Genomic DNA, 18,811 nt, shown 5'->3' with positions numbered 1-18,811 from the left:
AACCAATAGTGCACTTAAGCTTCAGTACACATCAGCCAGTTTGATCAGCTGCCTATAGCTGATCATTCAACAGATTTGGTATTTTAAAACATGCATTCCTCATCAATTTCAAGAATTAGCTACATAAAGCAAATAAACAGCGGGGGTTCCCATGGTTAAATGAATGATATCCCGAATACTTTTAAAAACCAAAACAATGATTATAAAATTGTTTATAAATACTAGTCTCACTTTTCATCTAAAAACAAAAGCACAGCCTCAGAAACAGTCCCAATACTGCACTCACCTTGTCCATGAGATATGTAGCTGAAGAAAGCCTTTTTACTATGAATGTATTCCACATCATCAGAGCGATACCTGGAACAATCACACAGTTCTAAACTCCACATGAATAGAAAAGGGATCTTACAAGATGGTGAATGAAACAAGAAGGATTTGTGAGTTATCCTCAATGCTTTATACTTAGAATTTAGATTTCTCAGGAGGAGGCTCCCTTGGTGATCAAATACAGTCACAAGTGCAACGAATCATTAGTTAAAAATACTGTATTATGCAGACTGGGTTAAACACTGTAGGTACACAGAAAGAGTGCACCTCATTTGCATACACAAATAGTCTACAAAAAAAGAAAATGGTCATCACATTCATTAAAACAGGTTATAAAAAAATATATGAAAAATAATTACTGCAATTGACATGTTTCACTATTTAAATACAAATAACAAATCATTTCAAAGCAATTTTATTTTAAAATGTTTTTAGTTAAACACATTGACTTTATCTAACCAACTTATTTTCACAGTTCTGATGGAAACTCATTGTGAAAAACAAAAGCTTGAATGCCAGCAGAAAGTTTTGGGGTGCTTTGTTTTTTTTTTAAGACAAAATGGCCATCACTACTATGTACTGCATACATTTACTCTAGTCAACAAACATCCATTCCTTCATTTTACAATTTCAACAAAGGTTAATTAATTATTAGTAATAATTTTGTACTTACCATGCTGAACGTGAGCATTAATGATGCATCTTAGATGATCTATAGACCTTGTGAGAAAACATGCTTCCTTATGTAAAAAAAAAAAAGGTAAAAGAACAAGTCATTACATTATTCAAAACTTGTTTGAAATGTAAATTATTAATTCTTAAAGGGTCCAGGAAGATTATCCTACAGCTACTATTTTGAGAGTTATAAAACTTGTAACTTTTACTAATATTGCAACTTTCTCTACCCATAATCTGACAAACACCACGTGCACATGGCAAAGTTTGTTTCAGTATTGTAATTTTAGGGGGTTTTTTGGTTGGGTTTTTTTTTTAATATATGTACTGCTAACACACTCTTTGCTGAAAGGCACTTCCAATGACTACAGTCATTTTTCAAATACAAAATTCCCTTTTGATAGATTAAATTTTCTCGATTTTGTTATGACGGAGTAAGTTCTATTTTACAGCAAGTTATGTTGCACAGATCTAAGGAGTGCTGATTTCAGTTTTAATATCATCTGAACTTAGGACAACGTTTTCCATTAGAGAAACTATAGGACAGGAGCAGAAAAGGAGAAAATTTTTATCTTTTCTGAAAATTCCCAGCAGTGGCCAGGGAATCCAAGAACATTCAAGAAATCCCTCTCCTCCTTAAACAGAATGGATTCTAGTCTAAAAAATTTAGTATTCTGTGATCTCTTTCAGCATATCTAGAATGGAGAAAAAGTTCACCACTATTTTACAGTACCTAAACTGTTCCACACTTGCACAAAATACAGTCAAAATCCTTTTTCAAGCTGCTTACTTTCTTTTACCCAGTTTCCACACTTCCACTTTTGAGAGTCTGATAGTCCTGGCATTGTGAGGTGCCATTCAGCCTCAGGACCTACATTCATCTTCTCAATTCAGTTTCTGCTTACCACTTACAACAGAAAAATCATAACTAGTAACTGCTTTCAAAGTCAGTTCATGCAATTCATGTTTTTATGAACTCATTACTCCGTGCAAATGAATTTTTCTTACCTCTGGGTCCTTATTCCACTGCACTACATATTCCCAAGAGCAATGTGCATGGAGTACATCCACTTCAAGACTACATGGAAATTGCTGATATGCAACTTGCAGCAGCTCTAGAAGAAGAAAATCTGAAGTTAGAAGAGAGACCTCTTTCCACTGTAATTTCTGCTACAAAGCAGCAACTAAAACACCTCTGGCAGAAATTTATAATTTGAAAAATTCATGCTATTTTTCTTACCTAGGATTGTTTCCAAGCCTGCATCTGCTTCTGGTTCCTCAAGAAAGAGGTTATTATGCATTTCTACAGATTCTTCAGTACTATCTGTATTGGTTTTGTATTGAGCCAAATTCAGTACAAGAGGACTGAAGCCTTGCTTAAAAACCCACTTTGCTACAGTGTCAGCAATACCTCCTAAGATATTAAAAAAAGAAGAAAAAAAAAAGTATGAGGTATAGCCAATGTATTGCAGATTATGATTCAGAATCTAAGGACAAGAAAAAACACAGGAATTTTAACTACTACCTTTAATTACATAAGGATAACTCCACCATTTTAAGAACTTTAAAGTCATACATTTTTACAACTTTAAAGTACTATTCTACATCATGTGCATTGTTTTTTTAATTAAGAATGGGAGCCAGTAGAACAATTTCCAGTGCAGTGTACATCATTACACAGGTAAGGATGGCTCAGAAGTGTATTAGAAAGACAATTAACAATGTCTCCAAGAGAAAAAAATGTACCTTTTCCAGCTTCAAGCAATTTCTTTACAGACAGCCTGCCCAAAGGCTCAGTCTGGAGTGATGAAACTCTCTTTGTCCTTTTGGTCACTTTGCTGTGCAGTAGTGTTTGAAGTATCAGACAATCCTCTAACTGTTTCAGCAGAAGCTTCCAATATTCAGTATCAAGGGAAAGTGCTTCCCAGGATTCCGTGTCTGAACCTACAACTATTTGGGAAAACTAACAGAACATATGAACTGATTTAGGTCTGTTCACTTAAAGCAGCACAGTTTTGTTTACAAAAAAATTATAACCTAAAGCTATAGCCCAAGGCTTACTGCTTTTTAAAGAATAATTTAGTTCAAAATGTGCATTAACTGCTATGCAAAGATAAGTGAACATCTCACACTTCTCAAAAGATGCACAGATCCTTAAATAAAAGCCTAAGGGAATAAAACAATCTAAAAGATCATCTTCCCTTTATAATTTCCTATTTAGTCAAAAAGTGGTTTAGAATCCATTCAAAAATATTTCCTTTTAAATACTTCACTCTATGCACCTTTGCTACATGTAGGAATAATCCACCTATATTTCCACATCCTACCACCATACTAAAAATTCTTTACTGTGAGGGTGTAGAGGCACTGGCACAGGTTGCCCAGAGAAGCTGTGGATGTCCCATCCCTGCAGGTGTTCAAAGCCAGGTTGGATGGGGCTCTCAGCAACCTGGGCTAATGGAAAGTGTCCATTAGCCCACAGCATCATTTAGAGTTGAAACCAAATGATCTTTAAGGTCTCTTCCAAACCAAACCAAGGTTCTATTTACAAGACTGCATATCACCTAAGCCCCATATAATCTGTAGTAAAACACACATATGCCCATTACTGTTTAGAAATGGACTAACATTTTCCATCTTGAATTGCAACGCTGTGCAGTTTCACAGTCTTAATCACAACTTTGTGAAGATATTTATTGCCAAGAAAACCAAACACCCATCACCTTAAGAAGGGATAGTAACATAAGTCCTGTAAAAATTAAACAGTATGCTTAAAAAAATAAAATCACATAAAAAAAAAAATCACATGAATGTGTTAAAACAGGTTTACCACCCAAAGTTCAGTTCACTTAAATTTATGTGGAAGCTGTGTAGGCTTTAAGATTGTCAGCATCCTTTGCTATCACGAGAAAAACTCAATGTACGGTTTCCATCACATATTTAAATGTTTTGTCAATTATTTCAATATATCATTAACTCACCTCAGCATAATATTCTTTAAGTTCAAATGCAAATTTTCAGGCTTGCAGGATGGCATGCTTATGCCCATGTTAGAATGGCAACAAATGAACGCTGAGGATGTTCTTCTATTACAAAGACAACAATTTGCACGGAACTGATATATTAAATAAAATAGAAGGAGCAGGTCCCAGACGACTCACCTTTTTCTCTGTCACACTGTCGATTATCTGTGCAGTTACAGAGTGTCCAACGTGAGCAGACAGCAAGGCAGCTGCATTATTTTCAGACTGAACACAGGCCGTGCGCATTTGCTGCCACCAGGGGGAAACCGACTGAGTGTCCCATGACTCATCTATAGCGACTGAAGGGAAAGGGAGAGCAGGAAACAACTTGGATCACTAGGTGTCAAAACCAGTACAGTAGCAGCCAACCCTGAAACCAGTACTAATTAATACAGCTTGTATTAGGAGCAATTTCCAATTATTCTACATTATCATTTTTTTACATGTTTCCAATTACTCTACATTATCATTTTTTATATATGCAGCACAAAATTTCTACATTGTACAATTTCTACATTCTACTTCAATTGAAAATGGAAAGCGAATCACTCATTCTCCAAAATTCATCTGTAGGAAACGGACAGTAGATCTAGATCACTAGATAGCAAACCTGCTGTATGCTTACTAGATCTAAGGAATAGTACAAAAAGACACTTCACAATGCAGACAGCTTCTTTTGTGATTTCAAACTGTCTCTCTTCAGCCTGCCTCCTGTTCAGCAGCAATAATTTATTCAGACAGCAGCAGCAGCTTATTCATGCTTTCAGTGTCAAACTGACAATGGTGCCCCTATGGTGAAGTATATATAAGGGAACCTGGCACAGACTTACCCATAGCAGCTCTGTGTGAGGTAGGAGAATCAATATTCATTTATATGTACAACCTACCCCCAACAATGGCAAACTGACTTTACAGAGTACTCCTCGATTTACAGAGATGTTTAATATACAAATGCTGCTGGAATAACAGTGTCTCAAGAACATCTGAGAGTCAGTCAGCACCAAGTAGAGACAGGACTATACATCCCAAAAATGTGAGCAAAGTGAGCTGGACAGCTGCCTTCTGGTGCCAAATAGAAGTTGTGTCAACTTAGTGTTGAGTGAAAATACAAGGCATGAAACAGGCCTTTAACTGTGGCACTCTTCAGATTTTTACTGTATTTTTAGTTAGTCCATAAACATGCAGCACTTAGTTCTGGTACATAATTTGTGAGGCAGAAAACCCCTAACTGATAATACAGGCTAGTCAGAGTAGTAAATTACTAATAATAGTAACAGTTGCATTTAGGTATTCCAAATGCACATCTCACCTTTCATTTTGCTCAGAAGTGACAGCATAGTGTGAAGGCAACTGACAGAATCTGGTTTGTCTAGAATATCTTTTTCCTTAGAAAGCCATAAATTGAGAAGGAGTGACTGTAAGAAAAGAGAATATGGAATTAAAGCAATAGAATGAAAGTCTAATATTGTAATATACCTAATGCAAACACTTTCTCAAACAAATTTTGTGTTACAGAGCATAAATGTTACATCCATGAACCATTATATTAACACAGGAAGTTAAAAATATACTGCATAAGGCACACTGTGACAGATTTTGAAATTAAACAATACCATCTCTAGCTTTAATTTAGAAAGATATCCTAGAAAACATTCTCTTTTAAAGGCTCAACTTGGCAAACATTAGTAGTTATTAATGTTACAGCTGAAAACCTTAACATGGGCAAATAATACTGAAATAAACATTTCCATCATTAAGTAGTGGATGGAGATAAAGTAGCACAAAACTACAATTACATGTGGATGAAAGATAAAGATGATTGTCTGAACACTACTAATGATTCTAAAAAATTTACTTTTCTTTTAAGTTTCCTTATTTGCTTGCAAAAAGGAATTCTAACAAATTAATTAGTCCCTGAAATTACCTACTCTCATAATTTTTGCTTCTTTGTAGAAGAAATGTTCAGCAAAATTTTATAACACTTGTAGTTCTAAATGCATATTCTAGACATTCCAACATTTTCTACTGGAGAATTTTCTTTTCTTTTTTTTTTGGTATCTCTTAACTGAGAAATACAAATGTGAGCAACTAAAGAACTGAATGTGGGAGGATTTGAACACAGCCTGAACACAACATTATTCCAAGAATCAACATGCAGAATTTTTCTTTTCAATGTTTTGTTTTCAAAATACTAATTCAAAGTTTTAAATTATGCAATAAGTATCTTACCAACAAGGTTTGTGGAGTAAAACCTGCTGATTCCAATGCATCACACATTTCCTCTATGGAACTCTCCCCACACAAACACTTCCAGAAGAAAAAGCTGCCTGAAGCAAAAAATCAGTTGACATTATAAATGGCATCTAAAGTCACAGTCTTTCCCCTCACACTTATGTGAAAGATAATCTATTGATCAGATCACACTGAGTGCAATACAAAGGACTAAGTTACATCCAAGGATACCCTGATGGTTTACCCTTAGTGGATAAGAAGGTTCATTATACAGGACACAAGTGTTCTACTTTCCATGACTCCTGCAGTGGCAGGATTTATAACAAAACAAAGGTTATTGTACTGTTTGTATCCCCTGGTTTTAGCTGGGATGGAGTTGGTTTGCTTCCTAGTAGCTGATACAGTGCTGTGTTTTGGATTTAGGATGAGAACAATGTTGCTAACACACTGATGGTTTAGCTGTTGTTAGGTATTATTTACACTAATTTAAGGACTTTTCAGCTTCTGGCACCACTGCTCACCCCTCCAGTGAGCAGGCTGGGGAGCAAAACAACTGGGAGGAGACACAGCCAGGACAGCTGGCTGAACTGGCCACAGGGATATTCCATACCATATGACATACTTTTAAGTACATAAACCAGGGGGAAAGGTGGCTGGGGGCTCCTAGGTATCAGTCAGCAGGTGGTGAGCATTGTGAATCACTAATTCTTTTATGATCATCATTATTATTACTTTCACTTCCTTTTCTGTCCTATTAAACTGTCTTTATCTTAACCCACAAATTTTGCCTCTTGGGATTTTTCCCCAATTCTCTCCTTCGCCCTGCTGTGAAGGGGAAGGGGGAGAGAGCACAAGCAGCTCTGTGGTGTTCACCTGCCCACCAGGTTAAACCACAACAGTCTTTTCTGATGCCCAACATGGGGCACAAAGGGTTGACACGATGACAGATCTGACCAGAGCATGTTAAAATAAATTTGTTATAAGCATTCATTATACTAGTTTAATAGTCAGTGGTCACAATGCTGATGTATTTGCTCTCAGAGTTGCTTTTTATGCAACACGTTAATTGCTGTACATGTTCCCTGCTGTGCTGTTTGTCACTTCTGGGAGCTGGGTTCAGGTTACAGCGACACAGTGAGATCCCTGGTCATGACACTCAATGGTATTTGTCCTCAGCATCTCTGTCCCTCGGGAGCCATCCAGCGGAAGCTCTTCGCAATTACACCTTTTCTCCTCCAAGAGCCCATCCAGGGGGAAATGACTTCCTCCACCTTCCCCTTCTCCAGGTGAATCACAATCGTTCTCTGTTCAACACTGCTCAGTACCCTCCAGGGGAAGTAAAGGTTTCTGGATTTCATGGCAAAGTGACAGGCACTGTTACATACTTCTTCAAGGCAAGACAGGCTGAAGGCCCCCGAATTAAGGCTAAGATATTTATAGAATCTTAGATTATAATTAGTCTGAGTAATTTGACAAACAGTTCAATACCTCTTACCTAAAGCCACATATTCTCCGTCTTCCATACTTTTCACATTAATCACATCCTTTTCATATTCCAAATATTCCAAGAACATTTTCACAGACAGTATGTCATCCTTCCCATCAGAAAACTGTACAGTGGTTTGAGTATTTTCTTTCTTGTAGTTCTCCAGTAAAGTTTCGAGCCTATGAAAATCTTTTTCTTCAAGCCGAAGCAGTTTAGCCAAGTCCTTAAAAGCAAAAGCCAAAAAAAATGCCACACCACGAGACTTATACAAATGGATGGTTTTCAAAACATAGTAAAAACTAAAAAAGGCAGAAGTCAAAATATTTCATCTTGAACATTAAAAAAGTCTTTCAAAAGGTCCAAAATGACTGAATAATCTCCAAAGCAGTTATTCACATAGCTCAAATGAAGACCTTGTCTAGCTTCCTTTTTAAGGACTAGAGCAGATATATTTCCCATTTTAGATCATGCTTATGGTATAACAATTGCCCATCAAGCAAAAAAGCCTATATAATACCGGTATGGCTTTTATAAATGTATAAGCAGCTTTACAAATTATATCAAAAGCAAGCCAAATTATGCTGCTACAAAAACAAATATCAAAATTTTTAACTTCTACTAGACCCAGAATATCCCTCCAAAACCAAGAAAATGCTATGTACTTTCGATAAAGGACTGAAAACAGGAGATCCTGGTTCTACTTTAATTTCTATCTCAACTTCATGTGACTCCCTAAGAACAGTAGGTAGATGAATTACTAGACATTTTTACAAGGATGGAGGGAAGGTATAATAAACCACTATTTCATTAAAAGTTCCAGACCACAAAAATGGGTAACTTGCTTACCTATTTATTTTACTCGAGGCCTTGGAAACATAATTTTATGCTTAAATCATCACTTGATTTTATAAGACAACTGAATTTTCAATTTACTTACATTATCTGAAGGTGAAGTATCTTTCTGTACGCTTTGGGAATTTAGTTTGCTGATTAGTTCATAAAGATGTAACAGCTTTAACTTGTTTGCACAGAACTGCAGCAGTCCTTCATCCACACACTCCAGCTCTGAGGAGAAACAAAACTGCATTTGAACTTGAATATATAGCCTGGAGTAGTGAAACATACTGAGAACCAGAGGATTTCTGTCTCTCAGGGTAATTTTTTGATGCACTGCTGCTTGAAATGATTATATTCCCTTCACAGCAGTATAAAACAAGAATTATTTTTACAAGAGGTATTGGAGAAAGATATCAGGCTCATTTTTAAACTGAAAGAGGCTGACAATGTGGAACTGAACCAAAGCAAATCTACTGTCTTTTCCTGGTTAAAGCCCAAACCACAGATTGTCAAAAATTGAAATACAGTTCCTATTTTCCTTTTACCAAGAACAACAACCTATAGTCTTTTATTCATTCTGCCAACACTGTAAGCATATTTCTTGCATCAAAAGAAATTTAGGTACCTACTGACATGAATTAAATTTCATCTCAGCAAGACACTGCTTTTTGTATTTTGACAATCTTTAACTCAGAAACTTCATTATCTATTGACATTCAAATTCCAGTAAGAATTAAAGCAACCAGAATATACGACACCAACACCAACACAATGTCAAAACCTCTGTTCCAACTTATTTATTTAACAGAGCATTTTGGATAGATCCTAAAAGGACCTTTCTATACAAAAGATACCTCTGAATATATCAGTTTCACCTGACACTGCTTCTAGACATGATTTTCACCCTAGAAACCCTTAAACACTTTTGACACACTGCTATTAAAAATCCTACAAACAAAAGAGGAACATATAGAGCTTGTCACACAGTCACTTAAACTTGTCTTCACACCACAGCATTCACAGAGCCCAGCACCTGCTTTGCTTTATCTTTCACCTACTAGACAGAAGTGGAGATATCTGCTTATGAAATTAGAAGGCTGGAACATCAGTCAAGTTTGTTCTTTATTGTGACTGCTGGGAAATACTGCTATGTATGACAACAGGAGCTTAATGATAAAAAATACACAAACAGGCAGGCCTCAGGAAGTACACAGCTCTGTCAATCTCTCTTCAGTGTTAAAGGGCATGTTTCCCTTTTAGTTTGGGTTTTTTAAGAGTTCTAACAGAAATGGATAATGCTAGCAATTTAGAATGCCAAACCAAAATTAGGTAGAGAACTGCATGTGTGAAGCTCTCAATTCCCTCTATCTTCTTCAAGAAAACTGTAAAAAACCCTACCAGGGATATAAATGAAGGAAAGATTTCTTTAAGGGTTTGAAACCACAAAAACACATTGTGAGTCTCACTCAGGCAGGAGAAGGGACAAATGATTTATTCAGTACTTGCACACAACAGTGGTAGGGACTTCTTGACTCCTGTTGCTGCAGACTCATCCTCTAACAAATCAATATGAACCCAGTGACAACAACAACAACAAAAAAAGCAGCAGGCTTCTATTGCTGAGAAGGTCCAGCACATGCAAAGGAAGTGGCAGGCACATGCTTCTCCACTCTAATCCTCAATACCCAGTTGGGTTTCCAAAACAGGGTCACCTCAAGCACAAAGAAGTTTTACCCAATTTAGAAAGACCCAACTGCAGAATTTCAAAGAAACAATCTTGCAGAATTTTAGCAACAAGATTTTGAATTGGCAATGCCATTTCCTGACACAGGCTCTGAAATCTCTAGCAAAACACATAGTATTTTGTAAACTTCAGCAAAGTTTACCAAAAAAAAAAAAAAAAGATACCAGGCATCTGATCACAGCTCAGATTCTCAGTGATAAGGATTTTGTGCTTCCACTACATTAAAATTCACAAATCCAATGTACCAAATCCTTACTTCCTTCCTTGGAGAAAGAATAAACTGAAACATCCACAGGCAAAAGCCTGTGAAAGCTTTTTTCTGGAGGAAGTTTTAACTGGACCAGCCCAGTTGTTGTTGTTTGTTTGTTTTTAAATATAATCACAAGTTACTAGGCACACAGCAAGCATAGCAAAGCATACTTCCTAGCAAGCTATTTGCAGTCTGCATTAAAAAAAAGACACGTGAAAGCAACAGCCTGTGATATCTAGCAGCAAAACTAAGCAGACCAAGTCTGGTCTCCCTGTGGAACAGAACAGCTCTACAGTAGTCTTACAGCACTGCAGACAAAAGTGCAAATGCCTCTCCATATTTGCAAAATAAATATCCACCTACCCTGTTTTTTTAAATTATCCATTAATGTCTGAGTGATGTTTGTGAGAGATGAAAGTGGCACACGTTCACTTGTCAATATACTTTCCAAAGCCTGTTAAGCAGACATTCAACAGAATTAAAAATTTACTTAATTTTACCATAAAAAAGTATAAATTAAGTCAACAATATCTTGGACTATAGTTTTTCATCTGTATGTTGCCTTCACACATAATACAGAAAGGTCTGTCCTTTTTTTATTATTTTGACTTTTATCATGGAAGATGCCTTGGGGAAATCATAAGTCAAAATTAATTCCAGCCAACATGTTGTAAAAAAACAACCCAGAAAAGAACAACAAAACCTCAAACATGTCAATTATTTGCCTCAAGTAGCTTTAGGGAAAAAATGAATGGAACCATTTAAAAAGATTTAGCACTCTAATCTGATAATGCAGTATTTTTTCTAATATTAAAGTATACTGGCTTCTATATGTTCACCTGTTTTTTTGTAGCAGGGTATTTGATATCAAGTATTAATTCCTTTGCTTCAGCTTCAATTAAATCTGCAAACAAAGACATAATCACAACTTCAATTCATCTTTCTCAAATGCCTTATGAAGACCAAGTCAACCTGCACCACAGTTAACATGCACATGGCTTCATGCTATCAAGATGAAGAAGTTGCCAAGCTTGGGGAAAATGAAACAAAATACCAGCTCAGTGACATCTCTTACTCCAAGTCTGTCTTTTGTAAGAAATATGTATTACTTAGAGGAAGAAGGATATCTAGACTCAAATGCTGAACTAGATGACAAAGCACAGTGAATTGGAAATACACCATGTTTTATGCAAGCACCCAAAGTAGTGTTTAATTGTGGCACAAGATTTACACGGCACACAAGGCTTATCCTGGATTCTGGTATGAGACAAATTTAATCTGGTAGTTTATTAAAACAAAACAAAACAAAAAAACCAAACAAAAAAACCAAAACAAAAAAAAAACCAAAAAAAAAAACAAAAACAAAAACCCCAAGCTACCTGAATCCTGTAACCCACAGCACATACACCTGTCAGAATGCACCACAATCACCCTTGTGTTTGTACACTTACAGGACAGATAACCCAAGCAGCATTTGATAACATATAATCTTAAGAAACTACACAAAAGAACCTACCTGGATCTGAGGTTTTAGCTTTGAGTAGAGCATTTAATTTCTTCACCAGATGCATATCCTTTGCTCGCTCACTCTTTTTATCACTGAAGGACAAGAATTTTAATTGTATGAGTGAAGAGAATTAAAGGGAATGATTCAAAAGACTTGTATTTTTTTAATTATTTATGTTATTTTAAGGTAACATCACATTAATGAAAATCAAGTTAATATATACAAATCAATTGGACTATTACAGAGTACTATTCAACTTGAAAACGAAAAACAGAATTGCTCTCTCTAAATAAAATACTGTTTCTAAAAACAATAATGAAATTAATTTAGTTATATAGGGCTCAGAAAGTCCTTACCTCAGTGCTAAATGGAAAGGTACATGGACAGTTTTCACACTTCCAGAGACTGGATCAACAAGGCATATCTGGTAAGTCTGGGGCTGCCATCCCTGACTGGTCACATTGTTTAGACCCATTATTTTATAACCAGGATACAGCAACCTGAAATGAAAAAAAAATAGCCTTTAAAGAGAAGAACAAAATTATCAACCTTCCCCTTTCATACACTAGATAAAAAGGCAACAAGTTTTATAAAGTTAAGGTTTAGCAATGGCTAAACATGTTCTTAAGGAAAGACTGTAGAGTGATAAAATAAGTCAAAGTCTCCTTCTATAAAACAACACCAAGCTGCATTCAGTAGAAATGCTGTGGGCAACACAAAAGGTGCCTGCCAGCACTGCTGGCACTTCTACCATATCCCCATATCACTTGCAGCACAGCCTGCTACCACCTGTTTCTTACCTACAATATTTGCCCACATTGAAGGCTCCAACTCGAGGCCCTTGCTGCGTGCTCCACACTTCCAGAATGCCTCTCCTTGGAGCATAGATCACAAGGAACTGAGCTACCCTGCTTGGACCCTGTGCATTTCCAAAAGGAGAAGAATCCATCTTCTCACTTTCCCTCTCCTGAAGGTCCTCTACAGTCTGTATCCAACCAACTTCTGCATCTCTGTATCCTTGGTAAGAGAAGATAGAAGTTCATTAGTGTACACCAATTTATACACTGCATAACCTATTAAATAGGGTAAGTTTTTATTCATATGTTTTCATCATTAAAATGCATTTTTACAGAGACAAAAATACTCATCTTCTCTCTCTGCCACATAAAATCATCCTAGACAAAAAAGGTAGAGATGTTATAATGACATCACTGAACCATGTAATGGTTTAGCAAGTAGAACTGAAGACTCCAAACCACAAGAGAAATACTAATGTATAAACCAAGTTTATAACAAGATATATTATACTGAGAAGGTTGACAAGTATTCACAACTCAATTCATGACAAAAGGTATGATCCAAAACATTTAAATCAGCAGGCAGTTTTGCTTAGAAAAGAAGAAGCTACTTCACATCTCCACAACCTCACTGGGGAAAGGCTGGCAAATTCTAAATATGTATACAACTATCAAATAAACCTTGGGACTCTAACAGTACTACCTAGATAACAAGAAGCTCTCAGTAACAAAGAAAAAACACCAGAAAATATCAGAAAGCATAGATTATAACTAATAAGCTTCAAAATATAAGAGAAAAATGCCCAGGGGAAACACGATTACTCCAGCTATTACACTGCCAGTATGTCACCAAAGTAGCTACTATGTTCATGACCACTAATCTTCTGAATTGGTTATGTGGAAGAGAGGGAAAAGAGCTAGAGATCTTCCACCTGTTCTTACAACTTATTTTTCACCTCATAAAAATCTTCAAAATTGTGATTCTACAGAGGAAATAAAAATTGCAGTGGCATTAGATATAATCAAAATTTGAGAGCTTAACATTCAAAGAGCCCTCAATTTAGAAGAGATTAAGGACTCCCTTCTTGCTCAATCTAACAAACTGTATACCTTCTTACCCATTTTTCAAAATGTTTACTTTCTCAGCAGAAATAAAGAGGGTACTAGATCTTATCAAAATAAAGAACCTCGGACAACAGAGTCAAAGTTCTTTCAAAAAATTGTTATGTTAAAACCTTTCTCTTGAGAAACAGTCTGTGAAGATAAAAAATTAAGAAAAATCTATATAATACAAACAGAAACAGACCAGATTTTAACTATAGGCCATATAAGTATTTCAGGAATTTACAATAATACCCTCATAGACTTTATATTACACCTGACTTGGGTTTGTAATAATGCAACCTATTAAAATTCTTGACATTTAAAGTCTGAACATAAGAAGCCACAGTGTTTTCAGGACTATTATTTGCTACACTAATATACACCATCATACCTTTCCACATGCGAACTGCGAGTCCTCTTGTAACATCCAGTAAAATAACCCTTCCAAATTCATCTGTCACTGCTGCTAAAGTGTTACATGGGGAAAGACATATTCTCTCACCATGGCGACGGGAATCTGGAAGTCCAAACCTAAAAAATAAAAACAATAAGCAAGCAAAAACACTAGATACCTCTTTTTCTTCAGAAATAGTTAACAGATTTTCTTATAAGGACTAAGATTTCTTTTTTTAAGGTAACATCAGGTATGGGTAAAATTAAGAGATAATTATAAAAAGAGTTCTTGTGTTGCCTACCAGGATATATTACAGATCTGTCTAAGTCCTACTGAAAAATCAAAGTTCAGAAACTAGGATAAGTGATGGTCTTGTTATGCACTGTCAGGCAAGGATCTCAGAGCACTGGGTTATTCTATATGCCCTCTCTTATTGCTCAACAGTCTTGAGAATACTTAAAAAAAACAAGGGAGAACCATCAGGAATTAATTTAGTCTTTTATCACTTTCTTGACAACATTAGGTTACAGTCTGTTGTTCCCATTCTCCTCTCTCCACAATCAACAGGGAAACAGGATACCTGCTAGTTTTTGTGAGGGGCATTAAACTACCATAATCAGCAAATATTTCATGTGGCTTCTTTGAAGCACTTTGGTGATAAACTTCAGGAGTGATATTTGTGTACTTATACTGTCATTAAACTGTGCACACTGATCTTGTACAGTAGCAATGAGTCCATGCATCGGAAGTGAAAGATATGAGAAATTATTTGTCCAGAACAATAAACTGAAATGAAACAAAGTTTAAAACAAATGACCTGCAAACTATCATCACTGCTTTAAAGTCAAGAAAAATAAACATATTCAGCAATTATTCACTTTTCAAAATCATTCAAATACATAAAAACATACAAGATCTAAAGCAACTGAGACTGAAAAAAGCCAACTTACCTCACTGCCAATGGGGTTGCAGGTTCCACTTTTGGTTTCTGTTTTTGGACAGGTTCTTCTTCATGTTTACTCTTCCAACCAAGCCAGCCACTTGCAATAGAAAACCACAGAAGCAGAATTACACCAGTGGTCCTAAAAATCCTCAAACTATTATGCAGCTATTACTAAAACAAGCAAAAAAAGGTAATTTATTTTATTACCTGGCAGCATTAAACAATGCTGAAGTCAGTTTACTTGCAACTGCTAAGGCAACATGAGACAGCAGTGGCTGTGAGCTACCCTGAAAGAAAGGAATGAAGTGCTTAGAAAGTCAAGAAACAGTCAGCTGCGAGCCACCCTGAAATGAAGGAACAAAGCCTTTAGAAAGCCAAGAAATAGTTCTTACACTGAACTCAACTGCAGAATAGTTTTTCAGGTCTCCTATGGACTTTCAGCTCAGAAAGCATAGCTTTAAGACTCTGCAAAATTTTAATTCATTGCCCCCAGAAAAGCCATTCTGACATCTCTTTACCATTTCAAAATCCTCCTGCAAGTCACTTGGTAGCTCAGTATGTTTGTCTGCAACAGAAGTTAAAAAAACCCTGTGTATGATTTATCATGGAGAGTTAGCTGGTGCATGGTTTTGGCATCCTTGCAAATATCAATATAAGCAGTTTTTTCATAAACATATTGGAAAAGCAAGTACAAAAATCTGAATTCCAATTCTAGCATGGTCAATCAACTTTCGATCCTGATAAGGACAGCACACACATGGGGTCTGAATGTACAAGACACAGCTACACTGGCATCCTTTTCCTCCAGTACAACAGAAGATGGTGTAAATGTGCCACAGGCTAAGCATAAATTTCAGTTTTCTTCTACAAGAAATCACTACAGTATACTCAGGCCATGTGTTTACACGATCAAAGGTCAAAGACCTCAAAAAATTCTTCAGATGCATGTTTACACAATATCAACTTAATTTTTCAAAAAAAATTTAAGTCACTTAAATGGCAATAAAGTAAAAATGTTTTAAAAATTAAGTTACTTGACTATCACATTCATTTTAGGATAGAAAATAAAAATTCTCATTAGCAGACATTACTATCATATCCACTCCAAATCATTCCAGTTTTAGAAGATCAAGAAGGGGAAATGTCAGCATAAAATGAGCACAAGAATACTTCAGAAATAGTCACACAGAAAAAAGAAGGATTAATTATTCAAAGTTTCAGCAAGTCAGCTTTGTAGTACATACCTCCAGGGCAAAAAAGAAACCAGTGAAAGGATTGGCTCCAACAGTAACATACTGAGACATAGCAGGTGGGCTGTTTTTTATGGTTGCATTATATCCTCCTATATTGGAGGCAGTCTTCATTTGATCAAAAGGACACAGTGTCATGATGCCTAACAAAAACATTAAAGTGAATGTCTTATACTTCCAGAACAAAGGCATGCAATTGCTATAGAAGCCTAAATACATTCCTGCCTTCTGGACTGACCAGCCAACATTCAGGGGGAAGGGTGGAGAAACAGCTTTAACCACAGAAATTCCAAAGAACACATCAGAAATAACCTAATGTACTTAGGTTAATTATGAAGCACAGTTCATTTGTTCAGGGGGGAAAAAAAAATAAAAAAAATCAGGAGAGTTCAGCAGCAAAAATACATGTACCAAATACACTTCAGCTGTTTTGATAGCAGCCTTCTGACCTCTTACCTGCTTTTGTAGAAAGCACGAAAGAGAAATGAAGCTTACTGTCCCTCAGATCTGCCTCTCTGACAAGAACCTAGGCTGAGGGGTAAAAGTCTTTGAGAGCCTAAAAGTCAATTTGAATTTTTTGGAAAGGAACAATCTCAAATTTTATTTTCTTTGTGTGCTAGACTCAGGAAAGACCCCTACCAGTCTTAACCTGCCTGCCAGATGGTTCTTTGACCTCATAGAAATGGCAATAAATGCATCTGATCTAGTTTCTCTCAGCTGCTTCTTACCAAACAACAAAAGGACAAGACAGTTACAGCTGTAACATCCTTTCTCCCCTCAAGTGGAGAGGGAAGGCTCAATCTGACTAGAAAAGAAAGTATTTTTGATAATGGTTGATGAGATCATTCACTATGACAGCCTTCTCTCACTATTTACTCCTATCCAACCAGTACCACTAAGTGCTCTCAACCCAAATTTAACAGTATGAAAGCATTAATTTCATTTATTTAAATACTGGAAATCAAACAGAAATGCTTACCAATACTAGCATGGTCAACAATCGTATCCACATCTTGCAAACCCCATTTCTTATAAGCTAATGGTGGAGGCTGAACATTCTCATTGCCAGATGCTGCAGCTGACAAAAGTTGACAAAACACAAAAAAATTTCTACTGAGTCAAAGACAAAGGAATAGCATAACAGAGGGGGAAAACCCCGATGCAATCTGAAGTCAAAAAATAACCTAGTTTTAAATTAACATACATTTAAACACCTGCTGAGCGAAAGTGGCCTTTTGAAATATTTGCTTCCATGAAATTAAAATATTTTAAAAAATAACTGAATAGAACTCCATGTGATATTCCATCACAACTACATCTCATACTTGCAGAGAGCTTTGTTTCATGAGTTATTTATGGTATAATATTCTGTACAATTTTAAAAAGCAACTATAATTTATTTCTGTGGTCTGGGCATGTTTAAGTGCAAACTCCTCTGCCCAAGTACTTGCAAAGTCAGTACATTCATTAGATGTGTAACAGTGAGCAGTAACAACAGTGGTAAAACTAAATGAATGACTGAAATTTTCAAAATACCTATTACCACAAGCACTGATGATCAAGAATGAAGGAAGACACGGCACTCCAGCTGCAGATATTGCAACAAGCTGTAAGTGCTTCCCTGCAAATGGTGATCTCTCACTGAAAGAGCAGAGTGTGTCTTGGTTGTTAAAGTAGATGGGTGGGTATTTCTCATTACAGTCTGTTTTCTTTTGCATTTGTTGCATGATTCAGAGAATATCACGTTTTAAATTTCTGATTTTCAAGAGTTTTGTCTTCTCTCATATTTTCATGGAAGCACTACCTTTTCATTAAGAAGGACATGTATTATTAAATAGACCCAGGGAACAATTTAGCAGGGCAGATCAGGATCTGAGAAGGGCTAAAACCGGATGTCTAGGGAAGAATATTAGAATAAGGATACATATTTGATGCTTCCTCTAAAACAGCTTCTGAAGACAAAAAGAAGCAAGCTCTAAGCACTCAGTAACCTCCACAGCTTTCTTCACTAATTTGGCAGTTTCCCTCTGAGCTCAAGTGCACCTTTAGCATCCACATCAACCTCAGGCAAAGAATGCCACAATTTACCTCACACTGCATAAACATGCCTACTTTTTATTTTCAATTTACTATCACCAAGCTTCGTTTCATGCCATTTTGCCCTGAACTGAAAGAAAAAGGGAGCAATCCATTCCTACTGGCCATCCCCACGTGGTTCAGAGAAGAGCTGTTTCACCACAGC

General features: G+C 36.3%; 1 protein-coding gene across 1 annotated transcript in view; it reads right to left on the bottom strand.

Annotated features, from left to right (window-relative positions):
- The window catches only part of RAB3GAP2 (RAB3 GTPase activating non-catalytic protein subunit 2), a 38,105-nt gene that overhangs the window by 7,283 nt on the left and 12,011 nt on the right, over positions 1 to 18,811 (bottom strand). The window contains 20 exon segments of the mRNA XM_029965092.1: positions 287 to 357; positions 1,001 to 1,067; positions 2,011 to 2,117; positions 2,243 to 2,416; positions 2,749 to 2,965; positions 4,164 to 4,324; positions 5,335 to 5,440; positions 6,255 to 6,352; positions 7,753 to 7,966; positions 8,681 to 8,808; positions 10,938 to 11,028; positions 11,414 to 11,478; positions 12,091 to 12,173; positions 12,438 to 12,581; positions 12,882 to 13,098; positions 14,374 to 14,513; positions 15,327 to 15,416; positions 15,527 to 15,606; positions 16,564 to 16,712; positions 17,549 to 17,647. Coding sequence (XP_029820952.1) covers positions 287 to 357; positions 1,001 to 1,067; positions 2,011 to 2,117; positions 2,243 to 2,416; positions 2,749 to 2,965; positions 4,164 to 4,324; positions 5,335 to 5,440; positions 6,255 to 6,352; positions 7,753 to 7,966; positions 8,681 to 8,808; positions 10,938 to 11,028; positions 11,414 to 11,478; positions 12,091 to 12,173; positions 12,438 to 12,581; positions 12,882 to 13,098; positions 14,374 to 14,513; positions 15,327 to 15,416; positions 15,527 to 15,606; positions 16,564 to 16,712; positions 17,549 to 17,647 — 2,501 coding nt within the window.

This window comes from Manacus vitellinus, unplaced genomic scaffold (assembly GCF_001715985.3).
Source record: "Manacus vitellinus isolate BGI_N305 unplaced genomic scaffold, ASM171598v3 scaffold_8_pilon, whole genome shotgun sequence".
Classification (NCBI taxonomy): domain Eukaryota; kingdom Metazoa; phylum Chordata; class Aves; order Passeriformes; family Pipridae; genus Manacus; species Manacus vitellinus.
This window is presented reverse-complemented; position numbering and strand designations above follow the sequence as displayed.